This window comes from Babylonia areolata, chromosome 22 (assembly GCF_041734735.1).
Source record: "Babylonia areolata isolate BAREFJ2019XMU chromosome 22, ASM4173473v1, whole genome shotgun sequence".
Taxonomy (NCBI): domain Eukaryota; kingdom Metazoa; phylum Mollusca; class Gastropoda; order Neogastropoda; family Buccinidae; genus Babylonia; species Babylonia areolata.
Genome location: NC_134897.1, coordinates 39,716,674 through 39,742,523, shown reverse-complemented (window position 1 = coordinate 39,742,523; position 25,850 = coordinate 39,716,674). Strand labels below are relative to the sequence as shown.

General features: G+C 41.7%; 1 protein-coding gene across 1 annotated transcript; it reads right to left on the bottom strand.

Annotated features, from left to right (window-relative positions):
- Nucleotides 1-1,643: 1,643 nt before the first annotated feature.
- On the bottom strand, nt 1,644-21,587 carry LOC143297199 (myocyte-specific enhancer factor 2A-like). The gene is made up of 9 exons (XM_076609405.1): nt 21,431-21,587; nt 18,918-18,983; nt 16,884-17,087; nt 14,978-15,127; nt 12,074-12,215; nt 11,183-11,454; nt 9,980-10,082; nt 6,835-6,964; nt 1,644-4,042 (listed from the first exon to the last, which is right to left on the bottom strand). The coding sequence occupies exons 2-9, from the start codon at nt 18,969-18,971 to the stop codon at nt 3,811-3,813; spliced, it is 1,287 nt and encodes a 428-aa protein (XP_076465520.1). The 5' UTR covers nt 18,972-18,983; nt 21,431-21,587; the 3' UTR covers nt 1,644-3,810.
- Nucleotides 21,588-25,850: the final 4,263 nt, after the last annotated feature.

Sequence of the window (25,850 nt, the reverse complement as noted above, 5' to 3'; positions counted from 1 at the left end):
TCAGTCTTCTTTACGTGATATTGTAGGTATCATAACTTCATAGGTTTTCGGATGCTTCCTAATCCTATGTTGGGTAAACAATAATCACTAAATCTTAGAGAGAGAGGGAGAGGAAGGGGGGTGGGGGAAGGACATGACAGACACAAAGACATTCACAGAAAGAAAATAGAGAAAGAGGGAGAGAACGAACGAACGATTTTTTTTCTTGCATACTTAATATTATGTGAAGACACATGATTTTCCATAAAAATGAAACAAACAAACAAACAAACACAAAAAAATGAAGTGATGGCCTGGAGGTAACGCGTCCGCCTAGGAAGCGAGAGAATCTAAGCGCGCTGGTTCAAATCACGGCTCAGCCGCCGATATTTTCTCCCCCTTCACTAGATCTTGTGTGGTGGTCTGGACGCTAGCCATTCGGATGACACGATAAACCGAGGTCCCGTGTGCTGCATGCACTACTTAGCGCAAGTAAAAGAACCCAGGGCAACAAACGGGTTGTTCCTGGCAAAATTCTGTCGAAAAATCCACTTCGATAGGAAAAACAAATAAAACTGTACACAGGAAAAAATACCACAAAAACGGTTGGCGCTGTCAGTGTAGCGACGCGTTCTCCCTGGGGAGAGCAGCCTGAATTTCACACAGAGAAATCTGTTGTGACAAAAAGAGAGAAATACGAAACACGAAAGTTCAGCTGGTGGTTGACTCCTCATTTTTCGTTCATTTCAAATGAAAAATCTTCTGAGGCAGCCATGTACTTATTTTGTATTGTCTGTATATTATGTGCAGCATATTCAAAAGGCTGTGCAAGTATTGAATAAAAGTTAATTTGTGTTTTCATATTTCTTCTGTCATTGCTGCTGTGTGCACATGTTAAATGATGGGTATAAGGATAGGTCAGGAACTACCTTTTCCAGTAAGTGCCTGGGTATGCTCTTATGTACCTTTTATTTACCTGTATGCTAGCTGCATTGGTAGCATTATCACTTTGTGTACCTTTTAAATGGAGAGAGATACTTCTCTTTATTGTTTAGTCTTGCAAGAAATTCAAACAGCCATCTTCTCAGTTTATGAGAAATATACTGATGGCCACAAACTAGTCTTGCCAGATCGACCACCCAAAATGGTCAGAGCCAAACTCTTACAACTGACTGTCTGTGCAGTGCATGTTTAACGTTGTGTTTTCTTCTTGGCAGTTGGCACTGTTGGTTTAAGTTCCCCCCCCCACCCCCCACCCCAACCCGATTGTGTTGGGTGTAACATGTGTCCCTTTTTGTATTCTGGTGGTAGAATGAGGGCTTCTTCTGGGCAGGTGGTGTATGTATGTATGTATATATATATATATATATATTATATATACGCATGCACGCACGCACACACACACACACACACCCCTATACCTGTCCCACATGCAGCAGAGATTGCCACTCCAGCATCAGTCTACACAGCCACAGCAGGAAGTGCAATGCCCAGCAGTGACGACATTTCTGATGCACCAATCGTTTCTTGAGACGGAAGGAGGCCAACGACGATGATATGTGTGTGTGTGTGTGTGTGTGTGTGTGCGTGTAAATATCATCTTTCCTTATGACCAATGAGAAAAGATTAATTTCTAGATACACAACAAAACACACAACACAGAATGAAGTGCATGGTAGTGCTGTTTAATTTCATTTTATTTCATTTCCAGTTGTTCATAGCACATATAGCTACCATGTCATGGCAAATACATCTGAATTGACACAATATACAACACACAAGTAAAATGTCAAGAAACATAAAGAAAAAAACAACAACAACTGAAAGTTGAAACTTTATTCCCCCTGTGAAGTAAACTGGAGCAAAGACTAAGAGTACAACAGAGGGTATGAGCTGTCAACAGAGTTCAAAATAAAAATGATTATATATAGATTGGTCCACATGTTGTACACAGTTAATGAAAGTCCAATATCTGACATGAATGAACCTGCTTTTCCTACTCACAATAAAAAATATTATTTTCATACTTCTATGTTGTTTTATCTTTGTACCCTTTCACATCCTTCCTGTTCAAGCAACAATGGACATCAACTCTTTATTACAGAGTTTTACAGAATTTTGGACCCTTATAAAGACACAAACATCACATACGACAGCCAAACCTAACACTGGGGCGCATCTTGATGTCTGATTCAATCTTCTCTGCATGTCCTTGCAATCTTTGACTGCCCCAATAACAAACAACTGTACAATATCACTGAAACAAATACTGATAAAACTCAGGATACACACACAGTGGTGAAAAGGTGGGGGAGAGAGGAAGTAAGGGTGGTGGTGGGAACAGGAAGTGAAAAGTGACAGTGAAAAATGACAGACAGGAAGTGAAAAATGAACAGGACAGTGAGTGAAAAATGAGACACGAGGTAAAAAAAAAAAAAAGAAAAAAGAAAAAAAGATTACAGGACAGAGTGAAAAACAACAGACAGGAAGTGAAAATAAGACAGGAAGTGAAAAATGATTGACAGGAAGTGAAAAATGATAGACAGGAAGTGAAAAATTACAGGACAGTGAGTGAAAAAGGAGACAGGAAGTGAAAAATTACAAGACAGACTGGAGAGTGAAAAAAAATGAATGAATGAATGAATGAATGAATCTTTATTTTCCAACAGTGAAGATATTAGCACTTTGGCCGACTTACACATCTGCCGTTGTTCTAAGAGACACACAAACATGTAAATGTAGTTATACTGAATACTTAATACATGTATAATGTACGAGTATAACACAGCGTCAAACTGAGAGACACAAGAGAAAAAGAAAAATGTCAGGACTGGGAAGTGAAAAACCGACAAGACACAAGAGAAAAATGACAAGACTGGATGTGAAATAAAGAACAGGGCAGGAGGCGAAGAATGGCACGATGTGAAAAATGTCAGGAAGGGAGAAGTGTTCCAAATCAACATCACAGATGTTGCATGGTATCAATGCATCTGGTGCCTTTCGAAGCTCTGGGTGCTGTATCACGTGTGTGAGCCAGTTAAAAAAAATCAACTGCCTTTCAACCATCCTGAAATTTCAGAACAGTATACCCATGTCTGCAATATTATGCCTTCCAATTAAACACATCATTGGAACCATTACATGATCATAAAACATCCTAAATCATCACAACACTATCCAGTTTGAAGGTACACTCTCATCTGATTTCAATGCTAACAGATGGTGTTTTTGTTATAGGTCTGAAAACAAATAATCAAAACTGTGGTTCTAAAATTGCAACAGGTGGTGCCATTAGGCATCCATATACTATTTGCAGTATAATGACACTAATGATGATAGCAAGTGCTGACACACCAACAACAAACAAAAAATAACGCATGTATAGAATACAGACTGTGATTAAATACTGGAAAACTATAGCATGGCTTTCTTCTGACTGAAATCAATGACGCATGTACACAAACGCAACACCCATTACCGCAAAACAGCACATGCTTGCCAAAGATATTGAACATACAGTTAAGCAAAGCTACAGATTTCCTATAAATCACTGGTTTCACTGTCTTCATACATATCATATACATCCACTTACATCAAACAGCATTTGAATAAGAGCAACTCTCCACCCTGACACATTCACTTACAATAAAACACTTGGATAAGAACAACTCTCCTCTCAGCTCTTCAGTCATGAAAGAAAGTCACTACACTGACCACACACAAACCCCATCATACTCAAAACAACCACCAAAATCCTAAACAACAATAAAACAGTGTGAACACACACCCCGACTCCTAGACCACCACATGTGAATAAGTAGAGCACATGCGTCAACCCTCCAACCGCTGCTTTTTCGTCGGTGGGTCATCACTGTCATCGTCGTCTTTTCGAGAAGCTGATGCCGGTGGGCCGTGGCCGCTGCTGGAGGCTGCTGCTGTTGCCACAGAGGAATGATGAGGAGAGGCAGAGTCTGGCCTGAGCTGTCCGGTGTCACTGGCCACTGAGGTCGCCAGAGTCAGCAAGGGCATCCCACTGGAGGACGTGGCAAACGTCAGTGTCCCCCTGCCACCACAACCATAAATTCATGCTGTGAAATAAGGCAAATACAAAGTGTGAAACAAGGCAAATACATACTGTAATTTTTGGCCTATAAGGTGCTACTTCCCTCCCCCCCCCCCTCCCCTTCAATCTGACCCCTGCGTTTTAACGTCTGTATTTGTATTTGTACTTCTTTTTATCACAGCAGATTTCTCTGTGTGAAATTCGGGCTGTTCTCCCCAGGGAGAGCGCGTCGCTACGCTACAGCGCCACCCAATTTTTTTGTATTTTTTCCTGCATGCAGTTTTATTTGTTTTTGCTTTCCAAGTGGATTTTTCTACAGAATTTTGCCAGGAACAGCCCTTTTGTTGCCGTGGGTTCTTTTACGTGCACTAAGTGCATGCTGCACACGGGACCTGTATGTGCCCTATCTGTGTTTCAAAACTGATTTCTGACCAGCACATGGGGTCACCTGTCACAACAAAACTCAATATATGACAAAATCGTTGATCACAGTAACTGCACAAGATCACACCGAGCAACAACACTTCAGTCCTACCACTGTTCAATTCCACATGGTTCAAGTTCACCACTGAATCAAACTGAGACAAAATGGCATACTACACCAAATTTCAACTGAACGTGATCGCAGTTTGGCCCTTGGACCATGAAAAAAGAGCAGTGTCTGAGTTGGGGAAAAATTTTGGTGTGAAATTAGAGAAAGCAGACAGCAGAGCAAAACGGCAAACAGGACTGAAAAGCAGGACCAGCAGACTGGATTCTGACTGAACAAGTTAATGAACTGGAGCTTTGCCACAGTGTATAGTCAACTGACGGCAGTAAAATTGTAAAAAAAAGATATGTGTATATACAAGAAACATAACAAGAAAAGAGAGCAGCAGATAACAGAGCAGTTTCAGTTTCAGTAGCTCAAGGAGGCGTCACTGCATTCAGACAAATCCATATACGCTACACCACATCTGCCAAGCAGATGCCTGACCAGCAGCGTAACCCAATGCGCTTGACAAACAGAATAACCGAGTCGAGTCAAGAAGCAGATAAAAACAAGTCCAATTCCGATCCAGTTTTCCGAAGATGACGCCACTACTTGGAAAACAACATCAACTGTTAGCAGAGACAAAATGATGTCTTTCATTTTATGACAGATGCAGCTTATCAGATGTGTTTGCCTTATACAAGTTCAAAATAACTTTTTTCTTTAAAACCAGAGCATGCGCCTTATGCGCTGCAGCATCTTGAAGGCCAAAAACTACAGTACTTTGAAACAAGCAAATACATTGTGTGAAACAAGGCAAATACATACTGTGAAATAAGGCAAATACATACTGTGAAATAAAGGCAAATACATACTGTGAAACAAGGCAAATACAGGGTGCGTAATAAGGCAAACACATACTGTGAAATAAGGTAAATCATACCGTGAAATAAGTTTTATACATACCGCAAAATAAGGTTAACTCACTCTGGAAGATGGAACACTATAGTGTTCCTGACGTAAGGTAGCGTTCTGGACAACAGAACGCTATAGCGGTTTCAACAATTTAAAATTTGTCCACATTTTCCTCATGGGGTAGCATAAAAATTGCAACTACACCGGACATTGCAAACATGTCAAGGGTCGAATGGAAAGTTTCTTCGTGAGGTTTCCGTAACTATACACTCGCTGGCCAGCCACTGACCTTGGTACCCCACATGACAAGCTAATCTGCATACGTTTCAAAAATGGCGTCACAGGCGATACAAGTGGAAATTTTTGGAGCAAACTAGATCAGGACAGCGGCGTTTTACTGCTGCTGAAGTGACTGAAATGCTTCAACCTGAAGGTTTCGAAATCGATGAGGATGATGAAGATGTTAAATAAAGTATCTGCAGTGAAGAAAGCTACCAGCAAGAAGGTACTGACAGTGACTCAGCTTCTGAGGGCTGTGAAGAGAGGGAGGGTGGTGGGCATACACACGACGTGAGAAGAGGGGTCAGCGGGTCAAGTACAGGAAATTTCATTCAGTTACTTTGTGTTTTGTATTTTTTGTGATTTTTTTTCCTAACCCTAACATATGGGTCGTCTGCAGGGGAAAGCAAGGGAGAAAACTATTCACCTGGAGTGAGTTAATACATACTGTGAAATAAGGTTAATATACACATCAGCCGCTGTGGCAAAGTGGTTAGCGTCATGGACTGATGGCTGGGAGGATAGCAGGTTCAAATCCCAGTGGAAGTGGGGGTTTTCAGCCTGAGGCCGGCTCCTACCCAAAGTTGAGTGTGCTACGGGCTTAAATGGGAAGACTGGCTGGGATCACACAGTTGAGTATCATCCACTTCACAGCTGCGTCTTTGGGTATGTTGCCCTAATTTCCTGACCAACACTGCAAGTGTCTGTATCTCTCAGGCCCAGTTGAAGCTGGGATATCACTGTGACACAAAGTGTAGAGTACAGCCTTGTCAAGTGTCCCTAACCTAAATGGATCTCCATAGCAGCATCGTCATCATCATAATCATCATCCTTCTTCTCCTTCATCATCAATATAAAAAATTTTAAAAAATCCAGAATTATGTGACCATTCATGCCCTGCTCTCAAGGTGACCTCAGTTTCGGTACCCCTCCACTTCCACGCTTTGGTTCAGTCTTATGAAGGTCTTCAGTGTCAGCAGATTCATGGGGGATTGTCGTTGGAGGGACGTGGTGGCGATCTTCACTCGGGGGGGAGACACTCACTCAAGAAAGCACAGTCACTTGAAGCTCTGTCGCTCACCCCAAGAACCCAACGTCACCTGTGCCAAGAAATCAGGTCACTTACCCCGGGGTGAAAGTCAGGCCGGCCGCACACACTGCTGCAGTGAGAGGGCCCTGACCGCTGTGCTGCCCTGTCCACTGCTGAACCAGAGGGGACAGGCCGTCCAGGTCAGCAGCGTTGATCTGAAAGTCACCTGCAGACCCACACAGCACACACACAATGTGGAATGCAGACCCACACGGCACACACACTGTAGAATGCAGACCCACACAGCACACACAATGTAGAATGCTGATCCACACAGCACACACACTGTAGACTGCAGACCCACACAGCACACACATTGTAGAATGCAGACCCACAGCACACACAATGTGGAATGCAGACCCACACAGCACACACATTGTAGACTGCAGACCCACACAGCACACACAATGTGGAATGAAGACCCACACAGCACACACAATGTAGAATGCAGACCCACACAGCACACACATTGTACAATGCAGACCCACACAGCACACACACACTGTACAATGCAGACCCACACAGCACACACATTGTAGAATGCAGACCCACACAGCACACACATTGTAGAATGCAGACCCACACAGCACACACATTGTAGAATGCAGACCCACACAGCACACACACTGTGGAATGCAGACCCACACAGCACACACATTGTACAATGCAGACCCACACAGCACACACACATTGTAGAATGCAGACCCACACAGCACACACAATGTGGAATGCAGACCCACACAACACACACATTGTACAATGCAGACCCACACAGCACACACACATTGTAGAATGCTGACCCACACAGCACACATATAGTAGAATGATGACCCACACAGCACACACATTGTACAATGCAGACCCACACAGCACACATATAGTAGAATGCTGACCCACACATTGTACAATCAGGCAGTGATGATATCATAAATAATACACGTAGCAGCAATATTCTGGCTACAAGAACATTTAGTTTGTTTTGTGATATTCTACAGAGCCCAGGAGCCAGTTGCATTGCTCGGACGAAAAGCCTAGTATGGTCGCAACCCGCTACTAACTGTGTGTAGTATGGAACTGACCAATGGTGTATTTCGGTCAACGTAGGCATTTAGTCACGTGTTAACTGTCAAAAAGTTAGAACCAAGCAATGCAACTGGGCCCAGGGGAACATCAGAAACAGCTGGGATAATTGTGAGGATTTTTTGCTGTTGTTGACACCTGCATAACAATAATAACAAAAAGAGAAAACACGGAAAGAAGTTAAGTATTCACGGAATACTGAGACTTTGAGAAGTTCACTATTCTCCCCGAGAAAAGGATTGCAGCTTCTATCTGAAAACCCCCCACCAAGTTCTGGTTACCATAGAGAGACGACAACAAGCTACAAGCGCTGCAGAGGAAACATTCAGTCTGCTTTGAAAAGACTTGTTCTTCATGAACAGTTTGGAACAGTTGTAAAGCATTAACTCACTCAGTACGGCCAGCCCTCTCTTCTCCTCTACACATGCCCCTAGGATGTCCAGTGGGTGTCTGAATGACCCAACCTTTAGCTTCCGTCGTCAGAATTGTGGTATTCTTTGTCAACATTCACCTCTTCAGTATAAGAGCCTTCCACTTGCAATATTTTGATGATGGTAACTGGGGTGAAACGCTGTTAACGTCGTCTCTTTCGCCGTTCGTATGGGGAGAGTTAAAATTGTCACACACTGTTTAGATTCCGCTGTTCCAGTGTTTCAGTTTAATTCACTGATTTCCTCCTCATCCCAAACCACCCCATTTGCTGTTTCATGTTTTAAGCCGTATCATTCTGTTGCAGAATTTCAATAAGAATACTTTAGACAGACACTGCATATTACAAAAAATCAAATCAAATCAAACCATATTGCTTTTAACCCAGCCATCTTCAAAGGGGTCGTTTCAGGCCTAAATACCCATCATTCTTAAAACCAGAATTTTATGGTTATCCTACAGCTAAAACTGGTCAGTAATGGAGCATTTGGAACATCAGCAAAAATAACAAGATACAACTTTAATTGTCCATACAACAGGCGCAACAGCCGAGTTGTCAAAGCGTTGGACTTTCAATCTGAGGATCCCGGGTTCGAATCTCGGTTAAGGCGTCTGGAGGGTGAAGGGTGGAGATTTTTCCAATCTCCCAGGTCAACATATGTGCAGACCTGCTACAGCCTGACCCCCCTTCATGTGTATACGCACCCAGAAGATCAAATACATATGTTAAGGATCCTGTGATTCATGTCAGTGTTCAGTGGGTTATGGAAACAAGAACATACCCAGCATGCACACCCCCAAAAACGGAGTATGGCTGCCTAAGTGGTGAGGTAAAAACGGTCATGCACATAAAAGCCCACTCGTGACCATACGAGTGAACGTGGGAGTTGCAGCCCACGAACAAAGAAGAGGAAGAAGAAGAAGAAGTACTGTCCATAAAACATTGGAACAGAGTCTTTCAGCTGCACGAAAGACATAAAACATTAACACACGTTTTAAACAAAGCATCATAAAAAGACATGACATACTAGCCTGAACTCACTCCATTCACTCCAGTGTGACATGAAAAAACAAGAGAGGCAAGGCCTTCAAGACTCACTTGTGATACACTGAAAAAAAAAATCCAAGCTTTTTATGTATTGTGTATAATTTCAAAATGTAATGTTTAAGATGAGAAAGATCAGTTTAAAGCGAATTAAGTCCCCTAGCATAATTACAGAGTAATTTCCCTTACTATCTGCACCAAAATGTTTGCAAAATAAATAAAACTTCCATGCTTAGCAAAAGAAGTTCCTGTTTGAACAAAAAATGATAATAATGACTGCTCTTGTTGTTGGGTCAGAATATCAGAACAAAGTGCCAAGTTTAGAGAATACAAAAAATATAAATATAACAGTAAATGCAGTTTGCATATAATTAGGCTTCATTTTTTATTTTTTGTGCCCATCCCAGAGGTGCAATATTGTTTTAAACAAGATGACTGGAAAGAACTGAATTTTTCCTATTTTTATGCCTAATTTGGTGTCAACTGACAAAGTATTTGCAGAGAAAATGTCAATGTTAAAGTTTACCACAGACACACAGACACACAGACAACGGAACACTGGGTTAAAACATAGACTCACTTTGTTTACACAAGTGAGTCAAAAAACCAAGCACCCAAGGATCTGACCTGCTGTGAGTATGGCGTTCTGCACAATGCCCCCGGAGTTCTGTGATGGTGTGTTGACCGACATGGCTGGGGTGTCCAGGGAGGAGGTGCTGGATGTCTGGGACTGCCCATCACAACCACAGGTAACACAAGTGTATGTCTTTCATTCTCAACACGCTTCATCCCGCACCGTGAGCCCCTCATGCATCAGAAGAGTGTACTCACAGAGACTCATAATGGAGGGTTTGTATTTGTATTTGTCTTTCTTTTTATCACAACAGATTTCTCTGTGTGAAATTCGGGCTGCTCTCCCCATGGAGAGCGCGTCACTACACTACAGCGCCACCCATTTTTTTGTATTTTTTCCTGCGTACAGTTTTATTTGTTTTTCCTATTGAAGTGGATTTTTCTGCAGAATTTTGCCAGGAACAACCCTTTTGTTGCTGTGGGTTCTTTTACTTGCACTAAGTGCATGCTGCACACGGGACCTCGGTTTATCGTCTCATCCGAATGACTAGCGTCCAGACCACCACTCAAGGTCTAGTGGAGGGGGAGAAAATATCGGCGGCTGAGCCGTGATTCGAACAAGCGGGCTCAGATTCTCTTGCTTCCTAGGCGGACGCGTTACCTCTAGGCGTTACCCCTGCTTAAAATGCTGTTTTGTTTTGCTTGTTGTGCAAACTACCCAGTTTTATTCAATTTGCAGTTTACACATACTTCAATAATCAATTGGCAACATGCGTACCACATTTACAATGCCTTTCAATCTATTCAGAAACAAAATTTCACAGACTTTTCTGATTGAAACCCTCTTTCAGCCATCACTGTTTGAAAGTGACTTGGTCTGGAGTAATGAGATTAATCCTTTTATTTAGGATGAAATAAGTGAAACCATCAGTCTTTAACTTGGTTAACCAAAAAAATTCCTTATTGATAAATCATAACGAGACCAATACAACTAATAACCAAAGGAAATTTTCTTCCTAAAATTACGTTTAAGTAACATACTTACCGTAACCCACTAGTGCAGACTCCGGCAGGGGTCTGATTCCCGTCCTGTGCAAACTACTACCCGCCTATGCGGAGAAAACGAAAGTAGCTACGGCCGATAACCTCCCGAAGTAGGTTACCTCCCCTGTGCATCCCTGACTAGCGCCCTCTTTTATGTTTTCCCTCAACAGCCCACATCCCCTCTAAAAAAAAAAACATTCCACACAGACTCACATGCACGATTCCTGCACCACCTCTGTCAGGGATGATGACTTTGAGGCCTGGTTTCTTGGAGGCGGGGACAGGGGCTCGAACTGCAGCTTTTCTCTCCTCTTGCAGCACCACAGGCCTGGGGGACGCTGCCACTGCGCCCAGTCTGTCCCCGTGGACAAGGGCGGACACCGGGATGGTTTTATCGGCCAGCACCACTGTGGACGCTGCGGAGGACAGGGAGGTCAAGGACTGGGACTGGGATGACTGGCTGGCTGCAGGACTCACCTGACTCACTGAAAGCACCATCAACAACAACAACAACATAATAATGATAATAATAACTGGACACAGCATGTGTGGGCTTTGTGTTTACATGTGCTTGTTAAGTGTGTGTGTGTGTGTGTGTGTGTGTGTGTGTGTGTGTGTGTGTGTGTCTGTGTGTGTGTGTGTGTGTGCATGTTACATGTGCATATTCATCAACAATATAATGATAATAATGACTGGACACAGCATGTGTGTGCTTTGTGTTCCCATGTGCTTGTTAAGTGAGTGAGTGTGTGTGTGTGTGTGTGTGTGTGTGTGTGTGTGTGTGTGTGTCACTGTGTGTGTGTGTGTGCATGTTACATATGCATATTCATCAACAACAACATAATAATGATAATAATAACTGGACACAGCATGTGTGTGCTTTGTGTTTATATGTGCTTGTTAAGTGTGTGTGTGTGTGTGTGTGTGTGTGTGTGTGTGTGTGTGTGTGCGCGTGTTACAGACGCATATTATGTGTGTGTGTGTGTCTATGCACATGCATATTTGTGTCCATTGCATACATGTCCCTCAACATAAATTTTCTTTATCCCCCACCCCCCACCCCACGCCACCCTACCCCCTGTCACCATGGAAACAACAACTGACCTGCAATGTTGCCCACAACGGAAGCAGCGCCGGAGGAGGAAGGAATCAGCATCACCGGCCTGACCCCTGCAGTCCCAGCCACCACCTGGCCCAGCTGGGAAGCCACCGCCATCGGCACCGCCCCCTGGAGCTGGGCCACATTCTGCAAACAGACATGTATCCCTACACTGTGAAACAGACATGTATCCCTACACTGTGAAATGGATATCCCTACACTGTGAAACAGACACTGAAACGGACATGTATCCCTACACTGTGAAATGGATATCCCTACACTGTTAAATGGAGCTGTAATATGTATCCCTACACTGTGAAACGGACATGTATCCCTACACTGTGAAACGGACATGTATCCCTACACTGTGAAACGGACATGTATCCCTACACTGTGAAACAGACATCCCTACACTGTGAAACCACACTGTGAAACAGACATCTCTACACTGTGAAACAGACATCCCTTCACTGTGATATGGACATCCCTACACATCCCTACACTGTGAAACAGATAAGTATCCATACAATGTGAAACAGACATGTATCCCTACACTGTGAAACAGACATCCCTACACTGTGAAACCATCCCTACACTGTGAAACAGACATGTATCCCTATGTATCCCTACACTGTGAAACAGACATGTATCCCCACACTGTGAAAAGGACATCCCCACACTGTGAAACAGACATCCCTACACATCCCTACACTGTGAAACAGACATCCCTACACATCCCTACACTGTGAAACAGACATCCCTACACTGTGAAACCATCCCTACACATCCCTACACTGTGAAACAGACATCCCTACACATCCCTACACTGTGAAACAGACATCCCTACACTGTGAAACAGACATCCCTACACGGAGACACTCACTCACCAACAAAAGAGTCATAGACTTTATGGCTTGTGTCTTGTGCCTGCCTTTTTTTCATCCAAACCACACACACACAAAAAAAAAACAACAACAAAAAAAACCCCACAAATCCACACAAAACCCCCAAATGGTTTTGGAGGGGTGGTGGGGTGTGGGCGACACAAAGCTACGCATCATATGTATACCTTAAATGTTAAATAATCCAAGGTTTGCACCATGCAGGCAGTTCGGAAAAGAAACTTTCTTTTCCTAAAAAATTATGTTGTCATCTTACATGCTTACCATGACACACTGGTGCAAGCAAGCAAGGTGGCAGAATGGTTAAGACCTTTATCTGCCAGTACAGTGTATGTGAGGGTCTGGGTTTGAATCCCTCTCTTGCCCCTTCTCCCAAGTTTGACTGGAAAATCAAACTGAGCATGCTGTCATTCTGATGGACGGGTGCAATAGCCGAGTGGTTAAAGCGTTGGACTGTCAATCTGAGGGTCCCGGGTTCGAATCACGGTGACGGCGCCTGGTGGGTGAAGGGTGGAGATTTTTACGATCTCCCAGGTCAACATATGTGCTGACCTGCTAGTGCCTGAACCCCCTTCATGTGTATATGCAAGCAGAAGATCAAATACGCAGGTTAAAGATCCTGTAATCCATGTCAGCGTTCGGTGGGTTATGGAAACAGGAACATACCCAGCATGCACACCCCTGAAAACGGAGTATGGCTGCCTACATGGCGGGGTAAAAACGGTCATACACATAAAAGCCCACTCGTGTACATATGAGTGAACGTGGGAGTTGCAGCCCACGAACGCAGAAGAAGAAGAAGAAGAAGAAGTCATTCCGATAAGACGATAAACCGAGGTCCCCTGCGTAGCACACACTTGGTGCACTGAAAAAAAACAACCCATGGCAACAAAATTGTTGTCCCCTGGCAAAATTCTCTAACAGAAATCCCCTCTGGGAGGTACACAAACATTACACGCATGCACTTCAGGCCTGACAAGAACACAGGGTTACGCTGCTGTCAGGCATCTGCCCGGCAAATGCGGTGTAGCATATATGGACTTGTCTGAACGCAATGACAACTCCTTGAGAAAGTGAAACTGAAGCTGGTGCAGACTCAGACTTGTGTCTCAGTCCTGTCCTGTGCAAAATACTGCTCTTCACAGGGCAACGAAAATGAAAGTAGGTATGGCTAGTGGCCTCCCTTGTTATATTACCTCCCTTCTACTAAATATATATTATGTAATACCCTCTTAAATTTGTCCCCACTTTTCATTGGCAGGGATGGCAGTCAAAGAATCTATTAACACTCAACTGATCTATTTTCTTTGGTGACATGTCCAGTAGTTTTTACAGTGCTGAGCTGTGCATGTGGCCACTTTTTAATGTATGCAACACCTAGTGTTAAAAACTTCATCGAGTTCCAAAGTGCAGTTGTGTTTCCAGATCTACGCCAACAATGCTTTTGGAAACTTGATCAGCCAAGAAAAGTATTCTTCTCTCCACCACTTTTGAGTTTCAGCCTTCAGTAAGTCTGCCATATAGTAACAACTCTCTCACCTCGTTCACTTTATCATAGAAAAACACATACACAAGTGTGAGTCTGCTCTCTCTCTCTCTCCCTGCCCCTCTCTCTCTCCCTGCCCCTCTCTTTCTATCTCTCCCTCCCTCCCTCTCTCTCTCTACCTCTCTCTCTCTACCTCTCTCTTTCTCTCTCTCCCTCCCTCTCTCTCTCTCTACCTCTCTCTCTCTCTCTCTCTCCATCCCTACCTCTCTCTCTCTCTCTCTCTCCCTCCCTCTCTCTCTACCTCTCTCCCTCTTTCTCTCTCTCCGTCCCTACCTCTCTCTCTACCTCTCTCCCTCTTTCTCTCTCTCTCTCACACACACACACAGTGCTTGAGTGTACACACACACACATTGTGAGAGTACAAACACAAAACACAAAGCATGAATGTGTAAACACACACACACACACACACACACATACATCACTCCAACAATTACTTAATCCTACGACAAGTATCTCACCTTCACGTTCAAGGTGCCCTGCTGAACAGCTTGGTCGTACTGCTCGTTGATCTGCCGGTAGTTCTCCTCTGTGCGTGGAGACAGACCGCTGTCCTCGTCATCCCCATCCATCTCCCCTGTCCCGTCTTCCTTCTTCACTTTGTTCAGGTTCTGTTGTCAAACACAGGTGAGCTTTTTTTTTTTTTTTTTTTTTTTTTTTTTTTTTAGATTCATGTTATGTTTGAACATGAACTTGGAATTCAAGTTAATAAACACACACACACACACACACAAACACAAACACACACACACAGTACTCAACTTTACATAAAAATTACTAGAAACTAAACATTTGTGGGTGGGGAAAAAAAGAACAACAAAACGTCAGAAAGTACAAGTACACATGAGAGATAAAAATTATGTTGACTAGTCCTTTGCCACTGATTCTCACATCCACACTTCTTGACTAGTCTCTGCCACTGATTCTCACATCCACATTTCTTGACTCGTCCTTGCCAATGATTTTCGCATCCACCCTTTTTAACTAGTCTCTGCCACTGATTCTCACATCCACACTTCTTGACTAGTCTCTGCCACTGATTCTCACATCCACATTTCTTGACTAGTCTCTGCCACTGATTCTCACATCCACATTTCTTGACTAGTCTCTGCCACTGATTCTCACATTCACACTTCTTGACTAGTCTCTGCCACTGATTCTCACATCCACATTTCTTGACTAGTCTCTGCCACTGATTCTCACATCCACACTTCTTGACTAGTCTCTACCACTGATTCTCACATCCACACTTCTTGACTAGTTTCTGCCATTGATTCTCACATCCACACTTCTTGACTAGTTTCTGCCATTGATTTTCACATTCACACTTCGCTTCTTGACTAGACCTTGCCACTGATTCTCACATCCACATTTCTTGACTAGTCTCTGCCACTGATTCTCACATTCACATTTCTTGACTAGTCTCTACCACTGATTCTCACATCCACACTTTTTAACTAGTCTCTGCCACTGATTCTCACATTCACACTTCTTGACTAGTCTCTGCCACTGATTCTCACATTCACATTTCTTGACTAGTCTCTCCCACTGATTCTCACATCCACACTTCCTGACTAGTCTCTGCCACTGACTCTCACATTCACATTTCTTGACTAGTTTCTGCCATTGATTCTCACATCCACACTTCTTGACTGGTCTCTGCCACTGATTCTCACATTCACACTTCTTGACTAGTCTCTACCACTGATTCTCACATCCACACTTCTTGACTAGTCTCTACCACTGATTCTCACATCCACACTTCTTGACTAGTCTCTACCACTGATTCTCACATCCACACTTCTTGACTAGTCTCTACCACTGATTCTCACATCCACACTTCTTGACTAGTCTCTGCCACTGATTCTCACATCCACACTTCTTGACTAGTCTCTGCCACTGATTCTCACATCCACACTTCCTGACTAGTCTCTGCCACTGATTCTCACATCCACACTTCTTGACTAGTCTCTGCCACTGATTCTCACATCCACACTTCCTGACTAGTCTCTGCCACTGATTCTCACATCCACACTTCTTGACTAGACTCTGCCACTGATTCTCACATCCACACTTGACTAGTTTCTGCCATTGATTTTCACATTCACACTTCGCTTCTTGACTAGACCTTGCCACTGATTCTCACATCCACATTTCTTGACTAGTCTCTGCCACTGATTCTCACATTCACATTTCTTGACTAGTCTCTACCACTGATTCTCACATCCACACTTTTTAACTAGTCTCTCCCACTGATTCTCACATCCACACTTCTTGACTAGTCTCTACCACTGATTCTCACATCCACACTTTGCGACTGATTCTCACATCCACACTTCTTGACTAGTTACTGCCAATGTTTCTCACATCCACAATGTCCTTGTTGGTCTGACTGACGACGACATCGTTGTACTCTGTGTACTTGAGCAGGACCTTGTCCATGTCGGAGCTGGCATACTGGTACAGCCTGTTGTGGCTGGTGAAGATGATGAGGGCGATCTCGCAGTCGCACAGCACCGACAGCTCGTACGCCTTCTTCATCAGCCCAAACTTGCGCTTCGTGAACGTCACCTGGGCATTTGTAAATCGTGAACTTCACTGCCAAAAATCCTAATTGCTCTGCAAGTTATTATTTCATCAGGAAGTGGTTCTCTCTCTCTCTAGCTGTGAAACACAATAACCAACAACAACAAAAAACAACAATACATAACCATGCAATATGTCAAAGCAAAATGACAGTCACTTTTATTCTCATATTGAGACTCTTACCCTGTCTCTTCACTGGGTCATGGTAAATGCTGAGTTCAAACACATTTACCTCCTTCAAAAAGGTGTGTAATGTATTTTTCAGATAGACAGCAGATTTGTATGTGTGTGTGTGTGTGTGTGTGTGTGTGTGTGTGTGTGTGTGTGCGTGCGTGTGTGCAAGCGCACGCTTAAAATTGTATTAGTAGAAGGGAGATAATCTACAATATGGGGATACCCCAGACCGTTACATTTGCCAGCCTTCATCTGCACCAAGTGCTCTGTGGCCTGCACTTTAAGAATCAGGATTTTCAAGAAAGCACACTTTGGACATGTATGTAAAATCAGCTGTCATCAATTCCTTTTAGTTGATTCCCTATGACCATAATGAAAATGTTACCATTACTGATAGATGCTACATGGCTGATGCTGAGGTGGGCTTTTTTTTCAAATAAAACAAATCACACACAATTTATCAGAGATCTGGCGAATTACCAAAGCAATATATTTATACATGCTCAAATTACCAGAAAAAACAAAGCACATTCCACTTGTTCTTTCCTTTTTTCCCCTGAAAACAAACACACATGCACACACACAAAAGCATATTAATACTACTACTACTAATAATAATAATGGATACTTATATAGTACACTATCCAGAAATCTGCTCTAGCTGCTTTACAAAAATGCTTTTGTTAACATAAAGCATTATATCTATGTTACATATACACACCAAAATGTGACTACACACACACACACACACACACACACACTCACACTGCATACATACATTTTAGCATACATGTGTATCTAACAGCTACCCTAACACATACGCACACATAGGCAGGCATAAACTTACATAAACACACGCACACACAATACACATTCATATACATGCATGTAGTTATGTACACATACATATGTATACACACATAGTCAAGCACAGCTAACGCAAAGGAAGTGGACCTGCCACAATTGAACTTATTGCTGAGGGAAAAGGTGAGTTTTGAGACGAGATTTAAAAGATGCGAGGGAATCAGAATGACGGAGGTTATCAGGGAGCTTGTTCCACGTCTTTGGCGATTGAAAAGAAAACGATCTGTGTCCATAGGTCTTACTTCTGACGTGAGGGATCCTGAGAAGTCGAGTATCTGAGGAAGAACGGAGCTGGCGAGACGGGGTATAGATATGGATGAGTTCAGAAAGATACTTGGGGCCAGATCCGTTGACTGCAGAAAAGGTCAGAGTAGATAGCTTATAGTCTATTCGATCAGAAACAGGCAACCAGTGGAGAGACTGAAGGAGAGGAGAAACATGGTCAAATTTAGAAGCTCTGCAAATGAGTCTGGCAGCGTTATTCTGAATTCGTTGGAGTCTGTCTAACAGATATTTGGGAAGGCTGGCCAAAAGAGAGTTGCAGTAATCCAATCTTGAGAGAACCAGAGAGCATACAAGTGTCTTGGTTAGTAATAATGTAAGCTGTATAGCTAGATTCTTTACAATTTCACAAGGAATTCCCACATTCTTTACACTTTTTAAAGTCAAATATAACCAAAATCTGACCTATAAATTTGAACAAAGAGAAATGTGAATGACATCACAAAATGATAAAAACATTATTACATTAGTCATTCAGATCTGACTACTCCCTACCTGTCTGTTACGCTCATCGTTGATGCGAACAATCTGAATCTTTCTTCTGCCCATGATGAACTGGAACTGAAAAAGAAACAATTCACATGATATACTGAGTGCAGTGATCTGGAATGAACAGCATATATATATATATATATATATATATAGAGAGAGAGAGAGAGAGAGAGAGAGAGAGAGATGAATTTGTCCGAACAGAGATGCCTCCTTGAGAAACTGAAACTGAAACATGTCCTATATATATATAGCTCTCTCTCTCATATCTTCCACCAAATGGCATATTCTGTTACACTTCTTCAGGTGGCAGGGTAGACAATGTGAAGGGTTATGTTGACAGTGCATCACTGAAGGTATATGTATATATATATATATAGAGAGAGAGAGAGAGAGAGAGAGAGACAGAGAGAGACAGAGACAGAGAGAGACAGAGACAGAGACAGACAGATGTATATATATGTATATATATATATATATATATATATATATATATATATATATATATATCTGAATTTGTCCAAACAGAGATGCTTCCTTGAGAAACTGAAACTGAAACATGTCCTATATATATCTCTCTCTCTCATATCCTCCACCAAATGGCATATTCTGTTACACTTTTTCAGTTGGCAGGGTAGACAATGTTAGGGGGTGATGTTGACAGTACATCACTGAAGGTATGCTGGATTTCATGGAGTGTAATGACCCTGGTCCGAAGAACACATTCACCATGCAGCACTGAGCAGCCATACCCCAGCCTTTAGTAACTGCTCCTTTGGTCAACATGGGTGGTGGTAGATTTTTTAACTTTAAGGCAGAGGCTTAAGGAAGGAAACTGATAAAAGTGACATAAAACCTACAGCCTTGTGGTTACCACAGCCGTCTTATCCCACTGAGCCACTGTGATATATATCCCCTGGCCTATAGAGGGATTTGTTTGACCTTGTGCACACTGATCCTTACTTCTTTTTTTTTTTTGTTTATTAATCTACCATTGGTACTATGCACAAGTGGCAAGAAAGTCAATATTACATGACAGTGTTGGTGACTGCTTTGCAAAGGTGAACAGCTCCTTTGGTCAACTGCAAAAGCATGTGTGGGAAAAACACTTGTGCCGTTATGGTAACAGGCTACAACACACCCACAAGTGCGCATACTGCAGATGTATACATACAAACTTATAACAGTATATGCTTCCATACACACACACATCTATGTGTAGGTTTGAAGACCAAAAACAGCACCAATACTTTATCTGAATTGTGAATGTGTAACTTGAGGCTGGCCCTCTGGATTTCATCACTGATCAGATTCTGTTAGTGTTAAGTGTCCACAGCACAAGAATTTGCTGAAATATGGACAATACTGGCACCTACACACAAAACCAGGAAATGATCAGTGTTTGTCATTGACTCAGTGATTCTCAGTGTAGAGTGAATGTCAACTAACTTGTCATCAGCAGAATGTGTGTGCACTACATCTGTGTGTGTGTGGGTGTGTGAGTGTGCATGTGTGTGTGTGCGTGTGTGTGCATGTGCGTGTGTGTGTGTGTGTGTGTGTGTGGATATATTATTATGAATGTCATCTTAAACTCACATCACTTCATTAATGTCCAGGTCTAATTTCCAACAGATACCATCACATGATGATGATGGATAGTCTTACATCAGCATCTGGACTGTCCAGTACTATTAGTATCACACCTGACAGGTCTGAAACAGCTGTGTGATACATGGGGCCATCATTCTCAAGACCTTTTGGCTTCTGCCATACATTATCATGGATTTTTAGGTCTGTTGAGTTTGAAAACCTGAATTGTTTTACAGCTTCCTGATAGTGGACATGCCCATATTACAATCATGGCGAAAAGACTCAGGAAGTTTTCCTTTTGTCTAAATTTAACCTTGTGATCAGGTGAGCAGTGCACTTCCTTAAGTTAAAGGAAGACAGGTGTAATGGCAGACTTTGAAATCAAATAATCCTAATGATCAACACCATTGAAGTATGTTTCTTACTCAAGTTCCTGTCAATGACTATTCTTCACTCACCACCAGCTTGTGACACTGTTAATATCCACATCCAACTTCTTAATACTGACTCAATATTTAACACCCTCTGAGCTTTTTTCTTACTAATCTTAGTTCCAGGCATGAACAAACTACAAAGTAATTCATACTAATCATTGTTCCAGGCATGAACAAAATACAAAGTATAGAAATGCTACCTAACTCACTAACTGAAGACACATTTTTTATTAATGATCATTCTTGTCTGCGCCTCTTCTCAACAGTCTGGATCTAAATGTATGTGTCAAATTTCAGCGTACTCTACTTTAACTCACTATCTGTCGTTTAATATAAATATTCAACAACCCTGCGGACGTGCTGAAAACTTGTCACAGCGTCGGTATTACCAGAAGTTGCAGTTCTGTCTGCAGTCTAGTGTCCACATTCCAGAAAATGGGATAACTATTATCCTTGGCCACAGAAGTACACCCTCAAAGTAACTTGGCAACTTACCTTATCTTGTATTCTGATGTTTTTGAACTATCCACACGTAATACAAAAGCCTTAGGGGTTTACAGACTCTGTAAAACACTGTAAACAAACAATGTGCTTGGCACCTGTTTCTGAGACCGGAAGTAAATAATCGCAGCAAGAAGACAATGGTTAGAGGCCACAGTTGCAGTGAAATGCAAAACTTTCCAAAAGCACGAAAACTTCCAGTTTCGGTTTCGGTGTCAAGGAGACACCAAAGCTTACCGAATGAACCATATGCGCTATATCGCATCAGTAGATTTTTTTTATAGGTTAAAAAAAAAATTGCACCCACCAGCATAGCTCTACGGTTCACTGATCTTATACACTGCCCTACGATTAGGCCACTGGGAATTTACGGATTAAAATTTGCGTTTGGTCAAAATGTCTGCAACAAAACCGTTCTTTTTACGATAAAATAGATTAAATCATACTGATCACACTGATATAAAGTTGACCACTATGGGGGGGGGGGGGGGGGGGGGGGGGGACATAAGTAGATTTTGATTTTTAATGTCCAGAATCGAATATTTTTATTACTGCTTCCTGTGTTATAGCGCCTTACAAAGAGTCGCAAGGCAAGCACAGACGAACGTTACGCAAGCGCGGTATAAGGGGTCGCCAGAGGAAAGCGTTCAGTGCGGTACAGTACATGTGACTGACTGCTGCCGCGCTGATGCTGATCTGTGAGCAGGTCACTGCGACATAGAACTGATTCTGAACAGAAAGCTAGGAACAGAGCTCTTTGGGGTCAAAGGACAAAAACATTTTCAATTTCATGTATTTTATACTGAAGTGGTAGATGATGCAAATCCGCTTTTATGAAAGTTTTCCAGTTTCCTACCATTCATGACATATCATAAAGAACTGATGAAATCGGTATTATACCGACTGCAAAGGTGAATTTGCGAAGGCAACACGGGATCATTTAGTTCGTAAGTACAATTTTGTTGATATTTTACGCGGCAATGCACAACTTGGATATACTCCATGCTCCGCTTATTAACATGTAGAACATAAATACCTAAATATGTGTTAACCCGGTTCGGTTTCAATGAACACTATCGGCGCTCTACCAGTGTCCAGACAATAAATTGGGAAATTATGGAAGGCAGATGATGGCAAAATTGAACATCATGTCTTGATGTGAAAAGAACGGTATGAAATACATATTTTTCTTCAGTCAGTTGGAAATGAACTGGTATTTGCAAATGTGACTCACGAACCCTGGCGCAGTAGACGTCGACTTAGCGTGGGATATAAATAATAATCATAATGATAAGAATGGATCACAAATTTTATTAATGATTATATAAAACTTTGTTGTAACACGTGTAACATTGAATCCAAGTTACCTAAACTAACTTTCCCGACGCAGATGTTTGAATTACTGGATTTATAATAATGACAGTAATAAAATCTATCATGCGATCCTTAGCCAATGCAATGCATTCAACTGACAAAGCCTGTGCAAGATTATGAATTTTAGTAATGATTACCTAAAACCTTATGACATATGTAACATGGAACCCAAAATACCTAAATTAACTCCCCCACCCTGGATGATTTTATTTTCAGAAACACTGCAGGCACTCCATTTTCACATCAATTCTCCCCAGTGTTTAACTGTTTAAAGTACTACCGTTCATCTTATTATGAAAAGGGAATTGTATTATTTACATCACTTGACAAAAGTTTTCCTCTTTCTCTGACGAATTGTGATCAAAACACCGGATTCTTTGTATCTTTCTATTCGGTCAATCAACAGAAAACTGATTAGTGTTATCCTCACATTGAACAAATATGTAGGATTGCAGAAAAACAAAATGTAATAAAAGTAAGACTTTGAGAAAAAACAAAACCAAACAACAACAACAATAACAACAAACAAGAACTAAAAATAAGGAATTTTATTATCTGCGTAAAGCAGAACCAAAGAACATGTGTTCCGTGTCCGAATGTGACACCTGACTTCATCTCAAGCACTTCTGAACGTGAAATGCTTCAAACTTAATTAATTTTAAGAAATTCATTCACAATCAATGTATAGTTTGGTTTTTCAGAACTTGTCTGATGTGAAATGTGGCTGTTCTAATCAAATTTTGCAAAACAATAAGCGCGTAGGGACTGACATGTTTCGGATACAACATTTTTTTTCGTTCCACACTTCGTCTGTCTTGTGAACTGATAAATACATCATTTCGTGATAAAACTTCACCAGACAGCAAAAGCCAAAATCAAATAATTTAAGGGGATGATTTTCTACTTTGAACTTTGTTGTTTGGAACTTTTGATGCAACAAGTCTTCAACTGAAAACAGTCTTACTGAACTACATGCGTTGACTTGGATCGAAATCTTACGCCAGTATCCGTATATTACCGCATCTCGCCATGTGTCAGAAACAGTGATTGTGTATATATTCATATACTACACGTTAAAAAGCAGAGCATGAAGTATTTCCAAGTTGTGCATTGCGTAAAATGTCAATATAATTGTTCTTACGAACTAAATGATCCCGTGCTACCTTCGTAAATTCACCTTTGCAGTCGATGTAATACCGATTTCATTCTTTATGAAATGTCAGGACTGGTAAGTAACTGTAAAACATTCATAAAAGCAAATTTGCGTTTTCTACCAGTTTGGTATATAATAGATGAAATTAAAAATGTTTGTTTCCTTTTGACCCCAAAGAGTTCTCTTATTTTCTGTACGGTATCTGTCATCTGCCGCACTGACCTACTAACGGACGGAGGTTTCGGACAGCATCAGCGCGGCAGCAGTCAGCCACAAGTACTGTACCGCGCTAAACGCTTTCCTTGGCGACCCCTTATACCACGCTTGCGTAACCCTGGCTTGCTCATGCCTTGCGGATCTTCGTAAGGCGCTCTCTCATGGCCAAATGTGTGAGAAATAATTAATAAAAATAAAAATCTAATCATGTTCCCGCCCACCTACAGCGGTCAAGTTTATATCAGCGTGATTCTTCTATTTTATCGTGAAAAGAACGTCAATTTTCAAAGCAGGAATTGCATATCCAGAACCAGCAGACTGATTTTCTAGAACAGAACCGTCTGTATATATTTTTAAGTGGGAGGGGTATGTTTCAGACAAGTGTGATTTGACTCGAGAAGCTAGTATATTGGGATTTTCATCTTTCTTAATGTCACAATATTGAATATCAAAAGCTGCTCCCGTTAATTCCCATAATGGAACTGGTGAAGTGCTCATAATCGGAGCAACATTTTGTGGATCAGCATTTGATTGATTAATAGTATCTGACACGTATGTAGAAATAGTTTCTAGATTTCGGTTCTGTTTCGCTCGTTTCGAAAAAAGTTTGTCAGACCGTATATTAATCTCAGTTTTGACAGAATTTTCTGTAGCATTTGCTCTAATTACATATTTTGCCAATGCTAGCTTTCTTAATTCATTAAGAGGTAGTATTCCTGCAGCTCTATAGGACTGTAATGTGTTCGTATGAAACGGAACACCTAGGGCCAGTCTTGTGGCATTGGCTATCTAGGCTGTGCATTTTGTTTAAGGAAAGCATTCAGAGCAGAGAAAAATACCTCCTGTCAATACGTCAATCTAGATCTTACCAGTGCAGTAGCGAGATGAATAAGTGTTTTTGAATCTTGACCCCAAGGCTGTTTACAGGACGATTTTAAGAAAATTTAAGCTTTTCATTGCTTTTGATCTCATGTTTTCTATATGTTTTTTTTGTTGTTTTTTTTTCCAATTTAGCTTTGTAGTAAAATAAACACTAAGGAATTTGACCTCAGATTTGTAGAAAAGTTCTCTTCCATCAAGATGAAAAGTAAGTATCATGTGTCTTTTCAGTTGAAAACTGTAATCCATTATCTTTCATATAAATGTTTAATTTATCAAGTTCTGATTGATATAAATTGTTAATGTGATTGATATAACGCAGGCCCGTTTTCTTTCGCAAAGTTACGTTCATCCAAACTGCTATATCATCAGCATATTGGGCGAGATTTATAGATTTAGACAAATATTTTGGCAAACCATGTAACATTATGTTGAACAGAAGTGGGGAAATTATAGAACCTTGCGGAATACCCATGTTAATTGATCTTGAAGACGACAATGATTGCCCAACTTTAGTGATGATGCTTCTTTCTGTCAAAAGATTTTATATACCTGTATACATTGCCACTTAACCCAATATTATGTAGCTTAAACAGTAGTCTGGCATGCCAAATGCGGTCATAAGCTTTATGTACATCAAAGAACGTGGCCAAAACACTCTTTCTCTTTGTTTTGTTTTGCCTGTTTCCCAATGTCACGCTCTATAAGAGAGCATACTAGAAACCCCCACCCAGCCCAGCACTAACACCCAGACATCACAAACACAGACTACAACAATTCAGGGTTCACATT

Bases quoted from the DNA above. Each gene is read 5' to 3' on its own strand.
- LOC143297199 (XM_076609405.1), bottom strand. From the start codon at position 18,971: ATGGGCAGAAGAAAGATTCAGATTGTTCGCATCAACGATGAGCGTAAC. The intron at 17,088-18,917 runs GTAGGGAGTAGT...ACAAATGCCCAG, and splicing joins ACGATGAGCGTAACAGACAG to GTGACGTTCACGAAGCGCAA. The intron at 12,216-14,977 runs GTGAGATACTTG...GTCTGTTTGCAG, and splicing joins AGGGCACCTTGAACGTGAAG to AATGTGGCCCAGCTCCAGGG.